The 18431-nt window shown below is 35.3% G+C and overlaps 1 protein-coding gene across 3 annotated transcripts in view; it reads left to right on the forward strand.

Annotated features, from left to right (window-relative positions):
* The window catches only part of PIK3CA (phosphatidylinositol-4,5-bisphosphate 3-kinase catalytic subunit alpha), an 81610-nt gene that overhangs the window by 34642 nt on the left and 28537 nt on the right, over positions 1 to 18431 (forward strand). For all 3 annotated transcript variants that reach the window (XM_086674766.1, XM_086674767.1, XM_086674768.1), the window contains 5 exons: positions 12365 to 12792; positions 13341 to 13550; positions 15169 to 15419; positions 15960 to 16205; positions 16842 to 16927. In XM_086674766.1, the coding sequence (XP_086530892.1) occupies positions 12441 to 12792; positions 13341 to 13550; positions 15169 to 15419; positions 15960 to 16205; positions 16842 to 16927 (1145 nt within the window). In that variant the 5' untranslated portion in view covers positions 12365 to 12440. The remainder of the gene's footprint in view (positions 1 to 12364; positions 12793 to 13340; positions 13551 to 15168; positions 15420 to 15959; positions 16206 to 16841; positions 16928 to 18431) is intronic.

Raw genomic sequence — 18431 nt, forward strand, 5'->3', positions numbered from 1 at the left:
TAAATAAGTAAATAAGTAAGTAAATAAATAAATAAGAAAAAGTCATTTGATAAACTTTAGGAAGCAAGTTTGTGGCTTACGGAAACATTTTGTCTTCAGTGTGTTACAGATCTTTAAAAGAATAAAGTCAAGTGAGCTGGAAGACATATTGCTAGGGTTACCTTTTGCTAGATGTTCTTAATTCAGATGTTTAATCTGGATATTCTTAAACTTTTTAGTGAATTTATCCAGCTAGGACCTGAATAATGTACTCTTTTGTCTCTTCTTTTTCTGTAAATCACTAGCAGCTAGGAAATAACAGTTTTACAAATCAACCAAATCCAGGATGGTGTTAGCTTCTTTAGGGCAAGAATGAATGAAGTTATTTTTGGTGAAGTCCCCAGGCTTTTGAAAGAGAGGGGAGAGTTAGTTTTCATACAAACTTTAAGCAGAAAAGTTAGAGTCCTTTTATACTCCTTAATCCGTCAATCAAGAAAGAAACAATGTGTGGTTGGCAACATCTATGTAATTCCAAGTAATATATTGATATTCTTCCTGAAGTAGATAGGACATGAGTCTCATTTGTAAAGGGGAATTACAAAGGACTGTGAGCCCCATATTTTGGGTATCATCAGTAATAAGTTTATAAACTTACTTATGAAAGGTTAATCTTTCAGGCCCTTTTCTCTTTATGTTCCATGGAAGCTAAAATATTTGATTAGCAGGAAATTAGAGTAACATTTCAAGAACCCCTCCATATTTTGCATTTCCTTCCTTCCTTCCTGGGCTGGTCTCCATTGATCTGATATTGGTTAAATTTTCATGAAGGCAATCAGGTGCATAATTAAGGTTCTATTTTCCCTGTATTCTTGAAGAATACTCTTGGCCCTTCAATGTAGAAACAGCTATAAAATTTAAATACCTTAGGGTTATTTCTCTGTTTATATAAAGATACTAGTTTGTAACCATTTATAAGGAGAGTGTTTTTTTTCCTCATTAAAAACTTATCCTCCAATATGAGGCAGCTGACTTTGACATTTTGTAAATAAATTGTTCTTATGCTTAAAAAAAAAAATTATCCTCCACATTATACCAAATTTCCTTTAAGTGAACCAGATAGTCAATTACTTAATGTAGAAGATGGGCTGTGTTGTTGGGTTTTAGCCCAAAAAGATCATTCCTGCCCATTTTCAATCAAACCAAATATGATTAAAAGGCATTTTTTTTTTAACATGAAGAGAAATCAGTGGTATGGTCTATGTAATTCGCCTTCACTTCTCTCTTTTCCTAACTGGTTGTTATTTTTTTTCAGTCCAAGAGCCAAAAGTATTTGTAACTATGACTTTGCATTTTTGTTTCTGTTGCTCATTCCTTTTTGTCTGTTTTTCTTTAAATAAGAAAACCAGTATAATCTCATGTATGAATGTAAAGAAGTAGATTTTACAAATTATGTATAGCATAATTCTAAAATAAGATTTTTTTGGCATGTAGTTCTATAGGTTTTTTTTCTTATGTCTCTTGTTGACTTGTGTGATTGTTTTATCATTATTGAAATATGTCAGATACCCATTTGATGCTTATGCTCTGCTCAGAGTGTACAAACTGAGTTAAATAGATACAGGTCTCATCCTTTAGGCATTTTGCAGTTCATTAAGAATACAGAGACAAGGGGCGCCTGGGTGGTTCAGTCGGTTAAGCATCTGACTTCGGCTCAGGTCATGATCTCATGGTTCATGAGTTCGAGCTCCGCGTCGGGCTCTGTGCTGACAGCTCGGAGCCTGAAGCCTGCTTTGGATTCTGTGTCTCCCTCTCTCTCTGCTCCTCCCCTGCTCACACACTGTCTCTCTCTCAAAAATGAATACAGAGACAAAGATAAAGATGAGGACAGAAACATGTCTACAGATATCAAGTACATAAGCAAAATACTCTGCATCAAAAATTTTTTCATAATTATGAAATCGGCTTGAAACCATAAAGTTCTGGCCCTTTTCTGGACCCATGGATCTTGATAGAATTGATCCAGTAGATAAGAGAGGGAAATTTTATTGAATTTTCATACTCTAAGCACTGTGCTAAGGATTTTATATGTATTATTTCATTGAATTCTTATAAGTCACTGTGGGATAATAACTTTTTATTCACTTTGTGCAAATAAGAAAACTCCTGGGGAGGTTTTATGGACTGCAGAGTTCTCCAGAGGCTCAGTAGAGCTGAGGATGATGGAGCAGTGATCTGAACCAAAGCAGAAACATTGGTTAGGCCATTTCTGCTGTACCCTTAGAACTAGACTGCTCTCATTTATGTTGTTTTCTTTGCTGTTAAACACTGAATAATACCATAGTTGAAAAAATGTAGAAGTTTCCAAAATGTTTTCAGGTCCATTGATTGTTTGCTCGGGGTATTAAGATGTTAAAGCTCAAGTCACTGGTTAGATTCTCTTTATGGAATCATTAGCTTTGTCCTTTTCTTTGGGCAAAAGAAGTCACCCTTAATTCTTTCCACCTGTCTTATCAGTACATGCCATCAGTCACAAGGTGTGCTGGCTAATAAGGAGGAACCAAAGAATTATAGCAGAAATATACTATTACCAGAAAAAACAAGGTGAGGGGCACCTGGGTGGTGCAGTTGGTTAAGCATCTGACTTCAGCTCAGGTCATGATCTCAAGGTTTGTGTGTTCGAACCCCACATCAGGCTCTTTGCTGACAGCTCAGAGCCTGGAGCCTGTTTCGAATTCTTTGTCTCCCTCTCTCTGTGCCCCTCCCCCACTGGCGCGCGCGCGCTCTGTCTCTCTCTCTCTCTCTCTCTCTCTCAAAAATAAGTAACAATTAAAAAAAAACAAAAATTTTTAAAAAAGGAAAATCAAGGTGAAATATTAATGTATTTTTATCATTTGAAGTACTAGTCATTGTTTCAGTTCTATATTTTGAAATCATAATTTACCACGTACTGCCATCTTGATCTGAAAAAGTAAATGGAGTTTCTAAAGTTGCCTAATATACCACTGACCTCTGACTGCCTGCTGCTTGTTTTATGTGGAGATATAATAATCTGCCTTTACTCCCTCACAAAGAGAAAAGAAACGTTTCCTGGAAAACTATGTCATTGTGGAATCATTTGTCTTATTAAATTGTATGATATTGTGAAATATCTCTTGTATTTTCCACATGGTTTAACTACATTTACCTTTCCTCATAATCGTATCAATCCCTTTGTCATCTCTATCTGTGAATATTTAGTCTCCTTTTGAGCTTAAATTTTAAGAAATTTTATTCTACCACACACTAAAATTTGAACTTTTAAAGTTCAAATTGGTAAAATTAGTGATTACATGTTTTGAGATTTGGTAAGGCTTCTTTACATATCTATTTAAAATATGGAATTTAAATTCATTATGTAATAACCTAATATCAAGTATTTGTTAATCTATACTTCATTAATGGCTCTTGTGCTTGTTTACCCCATTTAATTCTGCTATTCACCTTGGATTCTTTTAACCCACCTAAATAAAGTCCTTATTCACATTTATTGATAATCACAAATCTACATTGGCATAGGCATTACTGACTTAGACCTTCACTGTTTGCCGTTATTTTAAAAAAATCCATTAGCACAGACCCTTCCTAAGCCCATCTATGAACCTCATATTTGGGAACCCTTGTTTTAAATAACCCATTAAATCTCTCAAGTGTATTTCACAGCACTGTGAATTTAATAGTGAAAATGAATTGTATGCCCTTCTAAAGGAATTTGAATTTTCTACATACCAGTCATGAGAACTCGATTTTCCACCCCCAAGTTGTTAGGGTCTGTGAATAACTAAAAGAATGAGTTAAATCTGTTTTCTCATGGTCAGCTTGTAAAGGTCAGTAAAGGACAGCATTTTGAAAGAAGTGGATAAAATACATCCTTCCAGCACTAGTGTATATTACAGCTGTCCCTTTGGATTCACTCCAACAACAGCTCAGTGACTCTTGGAGGAAGAGAATTTTAGAGGCCCTAACCGGGGCTCATGAAGAATTATACCAAAAAACACTTGCTTCCCATGCATGTCCACTGCAGTGAAATTTGTTTAAAATCATGCTTCTTACCCTTCAAATCCAGTTAGTCTTTCGGTGTTTTTGATTTCCCTTTATCAGGTATCTGTGTCCATCTCTTCTGTTACTATTGGTACTTCTCTTTGTTTCAGGCCCTTGTTACATTTTCTCTGGGATAACTTCAACAATTTAATTTTCCTGCTTACTTCTTATCCTCTAGGGCTGTGGTGACCCAAAAAAGACCTTATCCTGGAAGAGTCCATAGTCTAGTAGCAAGTCAAACATGGATATGTTTAATAACTTTATTAAGAATAAGCAGTCATAGATATATATGTAAGAGAGTGGGTAACATTAAGAAAGAGAGTGACTAAATGGAAGTATTTAAAGTAACTTTTAAGGAGAGTAATCAGAGTATACAATTAATAGTCTAGATTTTCATCATGTTCTTTCTGTAAAAGTACAGAAGTTTTTTTATTTTGTTTTATATCAGACTAAAGTAAGGATTCATTTGGTAATTAAAAACAGGAAAGCACGTTTTCTAGTTAATGAGCAAATAAAAAGATGGAACTGAACTAGCAATAAAACTACATGTTAATGTTTCTCTGTTGATCTCTCTGAGAATGAGGGGTGAAAATATCTTGTCAACATACATCCAAATACACTTACTGGTTTATAAATGTATCCATTAAATCAAATAGCATTGGCTAAATGTATCAGTTAAATGAGAAATAAGTATTTGTAAAACTTTTGGTCATTCAGTAAACACTTACGAAGCTTCTGTATTTGTGGAACATAGATCTCTAGGAAACACAAGCTGCTTATTTTAGCAAAATTATGGCTGTTTGAGGTGATTAAGCTGCCAGTGGAGTCAGTATAGATAACCCCCTAAATTTCCAAGTGTACACTTCAAAATAGCTTTATTATTTCTGGTGACTTTTAAAAAAAATTCTTTTAATGTTTATTTTTGAGAGAGAGAGAGAGAGACAGAGACAGAGAGACAGAGTGTGAGCAGGGGAAGGGGAGAGTGAGAGGGAGACACAGAATCCGAAACAGGCTCCAGTCTTTGAGCTGTCAGCACAGAGACCAATGCAGGGCTCAAACCCACAGACCATGAGATCGTGACCTGAGCCGAAGTTGGACGCTCAACAGACTGAGCCACCCTGGTGCCCGTATTATTTTTAATGACTTTCTGATGCAGATGTACTATTGATTATTTTAAAAACAATTAAATGTGTTTAAAACATACATTTTGAAATTCAGACCTGAATTAAAATACCTAAAATAGGGGCGCCTGGGTGGCGCAGTCGGTTAAGCGTCCGACTTCAGCCAGGTCACGATCTCGCGGTCCGTGAGTTCGAGCCCCGCGTCAGGCTCTGGGCTGATGGCTCAGAGCCTGGAGCCTGTTTCTGGTTGTGTGTCTCCCTCTCTCTCTGCCCCTCCCCCGTTCATGCTCTGTCTCTCTCTGTCCCAAAAATAAATAAAAACGTTGAAAAAAAATTAAAAAAAAAAAAAAACCTAAAATATACTTTATATTTTAAAGTAATCAAGTCAGAAAAGGTCTCTGCAGTCTTAGGGTGTGTTTACAGAGATTCATAATTCACAGGTACATACTAGATTTTGGTTGCTGCATTTTGAGATGAGTATTAGCAAAAGAATACTTTAAGTATTTAATATTTAAGTATTAAGTATTTAAGTATTTAATACATGAAGTGATGACAAAGAAGCTGATGATAAACTATCTTGCTTGAATTATGGCTAAAGGAATTGGAGGTAAAAAGACCCAGAAAAAATTCTAACATGACAAGCATGTGAAGAAGTAGAAAAGACAGAAAGTATGGAATGAAGATTAGAAATAATAATGTTTAGGGATAACTTTAGAAATGCTCCACAAAAAATTCTGTATCAGGCAGTGAGCTCCCCAAACTGAAAATATCCAATTAATTGACTTCTGAGATACTTTCCTATTTCAGGATTTTGACCTCACTGGCTTAAAATTAATGCTTCCTCTCCACCTCAGCCCCAAAGGACTTTGAGTGAAAGTATATGATTATGGTAAAAAAAAAAAAAAAAAAGGCAGGGTTAGGGATGATTTATTAAGCAGCATGCATTTAGAAAACTCTCCAGTTGATATCGGGTTAATTCTGATAACGTATCAGAGATCAGCAAACTTTTTCTGTGAAGGGCCAGATATTAAATGTTTTAAGCCACATGGTCTCTATAGCATCTGCTCAATTCTGCTGCTATAGTGGGAAAGCATTATTTACAATATATAAACACAATTTATTGGATGTATTCCCATTTAAATTTATTTGCAAAAGCTGGTGGTGAGCTGGATTTAGCATGTGGGCCATAGTCTGACAATCTTTGCCTTAAATGATGAAACCTGAAAATACCCTTAGATTAATATAAGCGAGGAGAGGCTTTGAATGTAGGAATTTTAAATTTTTTTTTTCAACGTTTATTTATTTTTGGGACAGAGAGAGACAGAGCATGAACGGGCGAGGGGCAGAGAGAGAGGGAGACACAGAATCGGAAACAGGCTCCAGGCTCTGAGCCATCAGCCCAGCGCCTGACGTGGGGCTCGAACTCACGGACCGCGAGATCGTGACCTGGCTGAAGTCGGACGCTTAACCAACTGCGCCACCCAGGCGCCCCTGAATGTAGGAATTTTAAAAAAATTGTCAAAATGTCATTGTCTTCTTAGACTGAAAGAGTGCACATCTGATGTTTAAGTTGAATTGTCCAATGAATTAAGAAACCTTTCACCATAAAAGTCAAGTGACAATGGAGAATCTGACACTATTTTCTGCTGTTCATTTCTGCTGCTTATTTTGTGCTTAAAGTTGTCTTTACTCCACCTGAGCAAACCCATCAATCTCACTTGGACTGGTAATGAACCTTCCAAGAACCAAAGACTTTCAGTGCCTCCTGCCCAAACACAGTAATTTTTAACAGTAATTTTAACACCGGGACAAGGAAGTATACAAAAATCTCTGATATCTGTTACATATTTTGTGCTCCCAAGTTTGTATTGCAAAGGTTCTTGTGTCCTCATTTGGTCTGTTGGTCTCTAATGTATAGACGGTTATAAAATGGTAGTCAAGTGTTGATGCTGACTAGAAATGAATAACTGAAGAAGAGGAAGCTACTATCACATGCAGGCAGGCCACAGCTGAGAAGTAACCATTGACTGCTAGAAAACAAGGAGATGGGGACATTTTTAAAAGCACCATCTCCAACCTGGGGTCATTGGGTTTAGGGCCAAAAATACACTCAGAGTATTCAATAATGTTGAAGAGCTTTGCTGTATTGTGTTTCAGAATAGCACAGTAATTGGTTTTATAATGAAGACTGTAACTCATCAAGAAAAGGGTAAATTGTGGGGGTGCCTGGGTGGCTCAGTTGGTTGAGGGTTTGACTCTGGATTTTGACTCTTGATCTCTTGGAGATCATGAGATCGACACCCCTGTCAGACTCTGTGCTGAATGTAGAGCCTGCTTAGGATTCTCTCTCTCCTTCTCTCTCTGCCCCTCCCCTGCTCATGCACGTGCCTGCTCACTCTCTCGCTCTCTCTCAAAAATAAATTTTAAAAAATTAGGATATGTAAAACCAATTTATTTCCTAAGAATCCTGAATACTTGTTGATTTTTCAGTATATGCATATTTAGTCCTGGCATTCTGAACTCAAAAGCCCAGTAGAGTATTAGTTTTATAGTGATTTGTTGCCCTCTATTGCTTTTCAAGTAAGTTATTTTTCTTTGTAAATAGATTATGCACTTACATTTGGATAAACCTTCTTTATCAGCAATTGGTTTTTTTTCTATAAAGGCCCTTTTATTTAAAATGTTATATATGTATATACACTGATTTCTTAACTTTAGGGATTTTTTTGTCCAAATTCGGGGAATTGAGAAGGTATGTTTTTGTACCTTGATTTCATGCTTATTTGATTATATCTTGTATTTAAAAAAATTCTATACATATATATGAGTGTGTGTGTGTGTATATAAATACTTTTTTTTTTTTTTTAGATTGAGAGTATAGGCTGGGGAGGGGCAGAGGGAGATGGAGAGAGAGAATCTCAAGCAGGCTCTGTGCCCAGTGTGAAGTCCTACATGGGGCTCATCTCACCACCAGGAAAACATGAGCTAAGCCAAAACCAAGAGTCATACACTTAACCAACTGAGCCATCCAGGTGCCCCTGAAAAGAAATATTTTTTAAAAATCTGAAATTTAAAATCATGGAAAAAAGTGTCATAAAGTTCTTTATTCAAAATACTTTAGAAGACTCTGTTTTATTTATAATGTACTACATAAAATTTAAACTCCTTAACATGGGGTCTGCCCACCTTTCTGGCCCATGCCTACCTCTCCCATCCCCCTCCTGTCACACACCCTACCTATTCCCATGCATTTCAGTCTCAAATAATGAAAAACTTGTATTGCTGGTAACAGGCTGTGTCCTTTCAGTCTGTGACTTTGCACGTGTACTCTTGTGGCAATCTAAAATGCTTTCCTCATCCATCTCACCCATGTCCAAGCTACCTTCTCTGCAAAATCCCTACTAATCTATAATATTCTCCTTACATTTTATCTTGCTGGTGCCTTCTCTAACTTCCTCAGGCAGTTGGGACAATTCCTGTGACTCTTCCAAAGTGCATGTTCTCTCTGATAACAACTTTTCCATTTTCAAAGTTGTTTTTAACTTCATTCCCCAATAAACCATGAGTCCCTCAACAACCAAAGAGAACACATTTTATTTACTTTAGTTTTCATAGCATGTTTAGTCTAGAGCCTAGCACAAGTAGATATTTCTCAAAAAAAAAAAAAAAAGGTGGAGGGGGAATAACAAGGGACAAGGGATTCCTTACTTAAGCTGTAGATGGCTGTACCATTTAAATAGGAATATTAGGAGTCTGGGGAACTAGAAACAGCTACTTAGGTGCCAGCCTCTGAGCCACTCAGTACTATTCCAGACTTGTGTGTCAGCCTTGCATTGCCAGTGCTACCTTCAAGATTCAGCTCTTGAAACTAGCACTGCTTTATAAGGCTCATTTACTTGCCTCCCTAAGAGAACTCAAACCCCTTTTTCCATCCCCATCTGGTACCATTCCTGGATAATTCATAATAGCTTGAAAAGATAGTGTGGGTGTACTTTACAGGTTTATTAGTAATATTTAACACTTACTGAGTGCTTACTGTATGCCAGTCTCTTTGCTTACATGTTTTTCATATATTGCCTCATTTAATACAACAATTTGATGAATTTGCTGCCATTATGCCAATTTAGCAATCTAAGAAGGGGTGGAAAGAATGAAGTTCAGTGAGATGAATTAAACTGCCCAAGGCAGCTACTTACTAAGGCAATGAGATTTTTTTTTTAATGTTTACTTATTTATTTTGAGAGAGAGACTATGCGTGAGCACAAGCAGGGGAGGAGCAGAGAGAGGGAGAGAGAGATTCCCAAGCAGGCTCCATGCTGTCAGCGCAGAGCCCAACATGAGGCTCGTACTCACAAACCATGAGATCGTGACCTGAGCCGAGATCAAGAGTCAGATGCTTAACCAACTGAGCCACCCGGGCACCCCGCCCTCCCCACCCGACAGGGAGAGTTTAAATCCTGTGTAACTTCAGACCCATTTTTCTTATTCACCACCAATGAGTATCACCTGGCTATAACTGAAGCCCAAACAGCAGAATGGTCATAGTGTGCACTTTGAAATCATCTAGACCTGGCTTCAAAATCCATAGCAAATAACTTCACATCTCTGGCCTTCAGTTTCCTGTAGGTCATTTTACATTATCATATGTAAAATGGTAATGCCTATCCTGAAAGGGTTATTGCCCACCTAAGTGTATGATATATGCGGACTAACAGTAATGTTAGCTCCATTCCCTTCTTCTACGCTTCTGTTTATGTGAGCTCTGAGGTAATGGTTTGTACAGCATAAGGCCTGACATAAGACAAATAAGAAAGTTAGCATCTTCTGTCTTCTAGTTAGTACTACCATAGTGCCAACCAGTGCCTGGCTTCCATGATCTCCAAGTGTTTTATGACTATGATCACATTTACTCTTTTAATGAGAAGAGTGTGTCTTGAATATTTAATGGTTGTTAACTGCCCATAAATATACCGTAGTAGGATAAAGATTAGAATCCATGATCTCTCTACTGTACTAGACTTCTCTCTTGGTAATTCTTAGGGAACATATGAGATTCTGAGATGTTATTTATTATATAAAATAGGTGCCCCTATGATTCCATACCATGGACCTGTTATTACTATTCAACAAAGCAAACTATAAACACAGCTGCTGTTTTAGTGTGGCTTGTGGTTTTGTTTTGTTTTTATTTGAACTTTTTTATGCAGGCAGATCACCATTTAAAAGTAGTCATTTGGCATTTCCCTTGCATTCTTCAAATTTTTTTGTATGTTTTAAAAAGCTTAGCTTAAGTCACTTCTATAATTATGCACACAGATTGATCCATCTGGTCTTTTTAGTAACCAATGAATTTTCATTTAAAAGTATAGGAAATAGAATAATTATATTTTAAATCCTATAACTTCAGTGGGACTCTTTTATAAACTTGAAGAAACATTTTCAACTATTAAAAATAGTTTTATATTCTTTACTGTCTTCCAGTTGATTTCTGTATTTCTAGAGATGCGAGAGGGCTTGAAATTTCTATTTCTATTTTTTAACTCCTTCATGTGTTAGAACTCTGAAGCATACTGTAAGCACTTGTCTGCAACTGACCAGTGGAAATGTGTGCCCAAAGTAGGCCCTATTGCCCTCTAGCTCCTACTGGCTGTAAGGTGAAAGAAAGATGGATTGTAGGGGGCAAACCTAGATCTAGGGAGACAATTTAGGCTTTAGCAGTCTAGACAAGAAATAGTAGTGGCCTGACCCAGGGTACTAAGACTGGTAGTGGAGTATACAGATTCAGGGAATAGAATTAACAAAGTTGATGGATTAGATTTTCATGGGTATGACATACAGGAGTCAGAGAAAGAAAGTTTCTGGATTTAATTACTTGTGATTTTAATTATCCTATACCCAACAAACACATAATCTTCATACTCTTGACTTTGCCTTGTAAGGACAAGGGCCATGTCTATTTTATCCCATTATCATATTCCCAGGACCTAACATGGTCCTGTAGAACAGCCCCAGTACATTTTTTTTTTTTTTTTTAGCCCCAGTACTTTTTTAGTGAATAAACAAAGTGTCATTTATGGCTGTTGTCCACAGTGCCTGAAGTTACCTGAGCCTTTGGTTCATTTCTCTAGCCTGACTTTCGTTTCTTTTTTATTTCTTTAGTGTCTCTCACTTTAACTTTTTTACTGCCTTTACAGTGTAGCTTACTGAATAAAAGAAAATATAAACATAAGTAGCAAGAATGAACTTGTGCTTTGTGGGTTTTGTAGTATCTTCTAAAGAATCCCCGAGATTGTTGACATCTTTAAAAATTAGGGCATCTAATCATAATACTACTTAATATTTTTAAAAATATTACAAGTACTCTAACACTGTACTAACAAAGAGAGTCAGTGGGTCTCATTTGTGTGTAGATCAATTCATTTCAATCAGAAGTATTAGTGGGTTATTTGATAAAGTAGATGAATCATTCAAATTCATCCTATCTCAGGGAAAATGCATTGATGACACTTTATATTATAGTGAATATATACCTAAATTATACTTTCAAAGCAGAATGGTCTATGAAGTCACTTAGACAATAATCAGTACAAAGAGGGAAATTACAAAGATTAAGAAAAAGACTAAGCCATGTAATTTCCCATTACCACAGAGTGCAGATAGGGAGTGAAAAGGAAGATTTGACTTCTCTCGCCTTTAGTCATCTTTAAAATGAGAGCAATGGACCTGTGATCTAAAAGATCCTTTCCAGCTCAGATTCTCTTGTTCTAGAAAATAGAAGAGAATGATAAAGGTGATATGTGATGGGAATTTTAGTTTCAGTTACAATTTACTGTTCATTCTTCCCATAGCTTCAGCTCTGTCTGATAAAACCTGACTTTTAAAAAATCTAGTAAAATAAAATGTTTTTAGTTAGTGATTTTATTAAATATAATTAAATTCAAGTGGTTTTTTTGGTTTGTTTTTTTTGTTTGTTTGTTTTGTTTTTTTGTTTTTTTCTAATTTCTGCTTTGGAATTAGTTCCTTCAGCCTAATTTGGAGCAACAGTCTCCATTAAAATATTTAAGATAAATACTTGCCCTAACAATTCAAACTACAGAAAAAGTTTTTACATTTAGTAATGCCATAAATGTACTCTTCTATAGTTGTTTTTGTTTTAACATATGTTTTTTTTCCCCCCTTCGGTTTAGATTTCTGCTTTGGGACAGCCACGCATCTAATTCCTTAAAACAGTTTTGTATGTAAAACTTGTAAAGGATCAGAACAATGCCTCCGAGACCATCATCAGGTGAACTGTGGGGCATCCACTTGATGCCCCCAAGAATCCTAGTAGAATGTTTACTACCAAATGGAATGATAGTGACGTTAGAATGCCTCCGTGAGGCTACATTAATAACTATAAAGCATGAATTATTTAAAGAAGCAAGAAAATATCCTCTCCATCAACTTCTTCAAGATGAATCTTCTTACATTTTCGTAAGTGTTACCCAAGAAGCAGAAAGGGAAGAATTTTTTGATGAAACAAGACGACTTTGTGACCTTCGGCTTTTTCAACCCTTTTTAAAAGTAATTGAGCCAGTAGGCAACCGTGAAGAAAAGATCCTCAATCGAGAAATTGGTATGACACAGTTTTTAACTAAGTGGCATTGTCGTCCTATTCTAAAAGCAAATAACTATGAAACTTAACTATTTTCTCATTACTAAAATATTTCTGTCTGAATCAGTTAATTACCTTTGTAATCTCAGGTAAATAGATTTTGAAATAAAAACCATTACAAATCTATAATAATCTTTTGATTATTTGGCTAAGAAACTATTTTTAACACCTTGGTGTTAAATTTTTCTTTAAGAAATATCATTTGTAGGGTTGGCTTAGATTTGTTATAGTCCAGTTTTGTTGTATTACTCTTCAAAAAAAAAAAAATTACACGGATGTTTGCTACCTCTGATCCAAATCGCTGAATATATTATGTTCTGTATGTTAAAGATATTTGAGTCCTTGTCAACTCTTACTTTACTATATGTATTTATTAAAATTTCTTTAAACCCAGAGAGACTTCTTTACTCTATTGTGATCTTCCAGATCTGTCAAATTCCCCATTTGTAAGAAACATGTTCATACTTTATGTTTGATAGAATGTTATATTCTTTATGTAATTTTTTAAGGTTTTGCTATTGGCATGCCAGTGTGTGAATTTGATATGGTTAAAGATCCAGAAGTACAGGACTTCCGAAGAAATATTCTGAATGTTTGTAAAGAAGCTGTGGATCTTCGGGATCTTAATTCACCTCATAGTAGAGCAATGTATGTCTATCCTCCAAATGTAGAATCTTCACCAGAACTGCCAAAGCACATATATAATAAACTAGATAAAGGTAAGAAAATTGTCAATCTACCATAATTGGTTACTATAATAAAAATTTCTATCTGTGCCTATACATTTGTACAGTCTTTTTACTAGATGCTGGATGATAAGCTTCTTGAAGGCAGGGACTGCTTATGCTGACAAGATATAGCTGATTGCCAAATACATATGTATGTAATGAATATTTATTGATTGAATGAATTGTGTGCATATGGTGCTGATCCCTTGGTGAATTCTGTATCTTAGAATAAAACTAAAGAACTTTGATTGTGAAATTCATTATTACACAGTTACGATCAATTATCTTTTTACCAAAAAAATTATAAATAGAAATACTTTATGAAATTTTGGGAAAACTTTGCACATTCTTGTTATCTTTTATCATATGTAGAAAGAAAAACAAATTTCTTAGTGGTAAATGCAATAATTAAATCTGATAGTGAATAATATATAGATTGACTTTTGATACTTAATGAATCAATTTCTAGAATTAAGTGAACATGGAAATTTATAAACTATATTATAGTTTGGGAAATGAAAATATCATTGTATCAGATAAATATCTGTATTTTCCAAGATAACAAAGTGAAGGCTTCAATTTGAAGTTACAGAATAAGTTAACTCTCACACACAATTAAATACAAAATTTTGATAGTAGAATACGTTAAGACATCTTACTACTATTCCACCCAAAATATTCAAAGTAGTTTAATGCAGTATAACATAAGATCTTCATTTGAAAATCTTCTCTAGTATACCTTTTAAAATGGAATTCTCTTGGGAGCACCTGGGTGGCTCAGTGAGTTAAGCGTCCACCTTTGGCTCAGGTCATGATCTCATGGCTTGTGAGTTCAAGCCCCGCATCGGGCTCTGTGCTGACAGCTTGGAGCCTGGAGCTGCTTCTGATTCTGTGTCTCCCCTCTCTCTCTACTCCTCCCCCTGCTCATGCTTTGTCTCTCTCTCACAAATAAATAACCATTAAAAAAAATTTTTTAATGGAATTCTCTTTTCATTTTTTTCCAACATTCTTTATGAAAATTTTCCAACATGCAGAAAAGTTGAAAGAATTGTACTGTGAACACCCAGACCACTCTACCATCGTTTAAATCTTTCCATTTTCATCATCTTCCACCCTTCTCCCAGCATAATTTATCTTAAAAGGAAAACATTTAAAGATTCATACTCTTTTCCTTCCTCCACCATCTTTTCTTTTATTCTGATTCAGCATTTTCTTCATGTCTCCATGATTCTTTCCCATAGTTGCCAGAAAGTCTTCTGTATTTTAAGTACTGTTGAACCTTTGATAGCATCATAAGTCACTTTTCACAGGGGTTGTAGTCATGAAGTATGTCATGAAGTTTAGAATGGAAATTAGCTTGGCCTCAGGTACTTGTGACCCACTAATCACAGTGTTGGGTGCTTGCCATAAAACATGAGATCTGAGCATGGTCTGGCAGCCCTATCATATTTGAAGATTTATGGTTTCTACCTGATATTTACCTGTACTTAATTAGTTTAATTATAAGTAATTTCCGATTTTGATTAGAATAATGGTAGTGCATATTTTTTGAAATCTGTCAAATGAAATTTATATGATGATTGCATCTAATAATGTTTTCCTGTTACAGGGCAAATAATAGTGGTGATTTGGGTAATAGTTTCTCCAAATAATGACAAGCAGAAGTATACTCTGAAAATCAACCATGACTGTGTGCCAGAACAAGTAATTGCTGAAGCAATCAGGAAAAAAACTCGAAGTATGTTGCTATCATCTGAACAACTAAAACTCTGTGTTTTAGAATACCAGGGCAAGTATATTTTAAAAGTGTGTGGATGTGATGAATACTTCCTTGAAAAATATCCTCTAAGTCAGTATAAGGTGAGTAACAAGCTTCAAAAATATTAAATTTAAATTTAAAAGTTGGGGCAAATATCTGTACTTTTAGGACATACTTTTTGAAAATTCAGTGATTAATGTTAATGAATGGTATTCATATGTTTATTTTTAATACTATAATTACTTAATTTGAGAGATTGACGATGTGTTTAATTTGAGAGAATAGATGCTTTTTTTCCTTTAGGTTTTATGTATTTAATATTTGAGGCGTAACTGTAGATATATGGATAAGCTGATTAAATTGTTTATTGCGATATAAACAGTGTTGGTGCACCACATGCTCAGTTGGAAGAGCATGTGACTCTTGATCTTGGAGTTGTGAGTTGGAGCCCCATGTTGGGTGTAGAGATTACTTAAATAAATAAAACTTAAAAAAAAAGATATAAACAGTGTTTTCATAATGAATATCCTTTGGTCATTGTTTTTAATTCCTTTTTTTGTTGTTTTTTGCTTACATGTTGCTTTTAAAATGAAATACCTTATAAGAAATTACTTCTCCCCTCCCCTCTTCATCTTTTACAGTACATAAGAAGCTGTATAATGCTTGGGAGGATGCCCAATTTGATGCTGATGGCTAAAGAAAGCCTTTACTCCCAACTGCCAATGGACTGTTTCACAATGCCATCTTATTCCAGACGCATCTCCACAGCTACACCATATATGAATGGAGAAACATCTACAAAGTCCCTTTGGGTTATAAATAGTGCACTCAGAATAAAAATCCTTTGTGCAACCTATGTGAATGTAAATATTCGAGACATCGACAAGGTGAAGTCAAGTGTTGATGCTTATTATCTTATATAAATTATTTTACATAAACTTTTTAACTGCATTGTATATAATAATCTGTTGACCCGCACTGTGTTTCAGAGAGCTACAGTACCGCTCCTCTGCCTTAGCTATTGCACAGTGTACAGTCCTTTTTCTGCAATTCTAATTTCCATAATTCTAATATTCTAATAATTCTAATTTCCATAAATCTAAGTTCTTAAAACCAAGTGTTTACAGAATTCATTTGTCAGCAAAACCTGACCCAACCTGAAACAGGAATTTTTATAGTCTTTTTATATCCCAGTTAGTATAAATATTAATGTGATTTGTTGCAGAAATATTAATGTCTTTATGGAGTGCTGTTCCAGCTGCTAAGAATATGAAGTAATATTTAGTATATGTACTAATTTATCTTCCTAAAATACGAAAAACTCTAAATTACATACCTTATTATATATGTGAAGGGAGAACAGAAAAGCTGTATCTGAACAGAAACCTCTAATAGATTCTTCATTTATATCAGTTACATTATTTTACTATTGGTTCTGTAGTGTGTGTGTGTGTGTGTGTGCACGCCCGCGTGTATTATGTTTGTATATATTTGTATACACATACTTTTTTTTTCTTTTTAAGATCTATGTTCGAACAGGTATCTATCATGGAGGAGAACCCTTATGTGATAATGTGAACACTCAAAGAGTACCTTGTTCTAATCCCAGGTAAGGAAGCCCTGTTAGTGTTTAGCAATGTAATCAATACAAGAAGCATTTTTTTTTTTTTTGGCATCATTAGTTTTATACAACTCATATAAATTACCAGACACTTACATATAGAACATAAGGTCTTTCGGTCAAATGAGTATCAGTCACAAGATCATTTTATGGAGTCTCTGTAAAATTTTATGTGAAAGACTTTTCTGATTCTCTCTTTCCGTTATATCAAGTAGAAAACAGAATATGGTTACATTTTGTACCATGATGATTCCCCACCTTAGATCTAAATGCTAAATAAACCTAGCATTTTATTCATCTCTCCATTTCCATTTACATTAAGAAGAAGTGAGAGTTGGCAGACAACTGCAGAGCTAGACTACTCTGAGGCACTCACATCACTCACAGGAATAGGTATTTATGACATTCAAATGAAGAGTCTTTGGGAACAAATCAGTTTCTTAGAAGGAGGGGAAGTTTTAAGGAACATTTTAAATGATTACTGCCTAGATATAATGAAGAAATAAAAGGTAATATAATCCAACAGTTTGCCATACTGCCATTTCTTTGGCTCTTTGTGGAATGATTTGGGAATTAAGAATCTACCCATGGGGGCAGGGCGCCTGGGTGTCTCAGTCGGTTGAGTGTCCGACTTCAGCTCAGGTCATGATCTCACAGTCTGTGGGTTCGAGCCCCGCGTCAGGCTCTGTGCTGACAGCTCAGAGCCTGGAGCCTGTTTCCAATCCTGTGTCTCCCTTTCTCTCTGCCCCTCCCCCAGTCTCACTTTGTCTCACTCTGTCTCTCAAAAATAAATAAATATGAAAAAAAAATTTTTTTTAAAAAGAATCTACCCATGAATATAATAGAAATATTTTAAGAGCACTCAGATTGTTATTAAGATTAAAGGTGGATTTTTGTAGACTAGCAATAAAGACAACTAGTAAAACATCCAGAAGTAAATTTTATAATGAATTTAGACTGAATTCTAGAAGACTCCAGAAAAAGTTCTGGTCTTGTACTTAATTAAGCTGCTGGATGTGGCCATCATTCTAGGGCTTAGGTGATGTACAAAGAGATGATAGCCTTCTCTACCAGGAAGAAGTGAAATAGTTCCTTGCCCTACCTGAACAATTGTCAGTCAGAAAACACATCATTTAAGTTAGATTGCACTGTGGAACAAACAACTACAGGATCTTTTAAAATTTTGTTATAACAGCAAAAGTTTATTTCCCATCCACACTGCATGTCTGTCACAGGTTGGGTGGGGTGGTTGTGTGAGGAAGAGAAAAACAATGTTTGAGGAAATAATGGCCAAAAATTTTGTAAATTTTGTGAAACCTATAAACAAACTAAGGAGTTCAACAATCCCAAGCAAAGACCCCAAAATAATATTGGGTAGATCTATCCTAGTTGTTTCAAGTATCAAAAGTAAATAAACTAGTTTTATAAAAGTAGAAGGTAAATTTGTTTAATAATACAAGATTAAAAGCTCAAAATTTTAGTAAATTAACTA

Source organism: Puma concolor, chromosome C2 (assembly GCF_028749965.1).
Source record: "Puma concolor isolate L17-30 chromosome C2, mPumCon1.1.hap2, whole genome shotgun sequence".
Classification (NCBI taxonomy): Eukaryota; Metazoa; Chordata; class Mammalia; order Carnivora; family Felidae; genus Puma; species Puma concolor.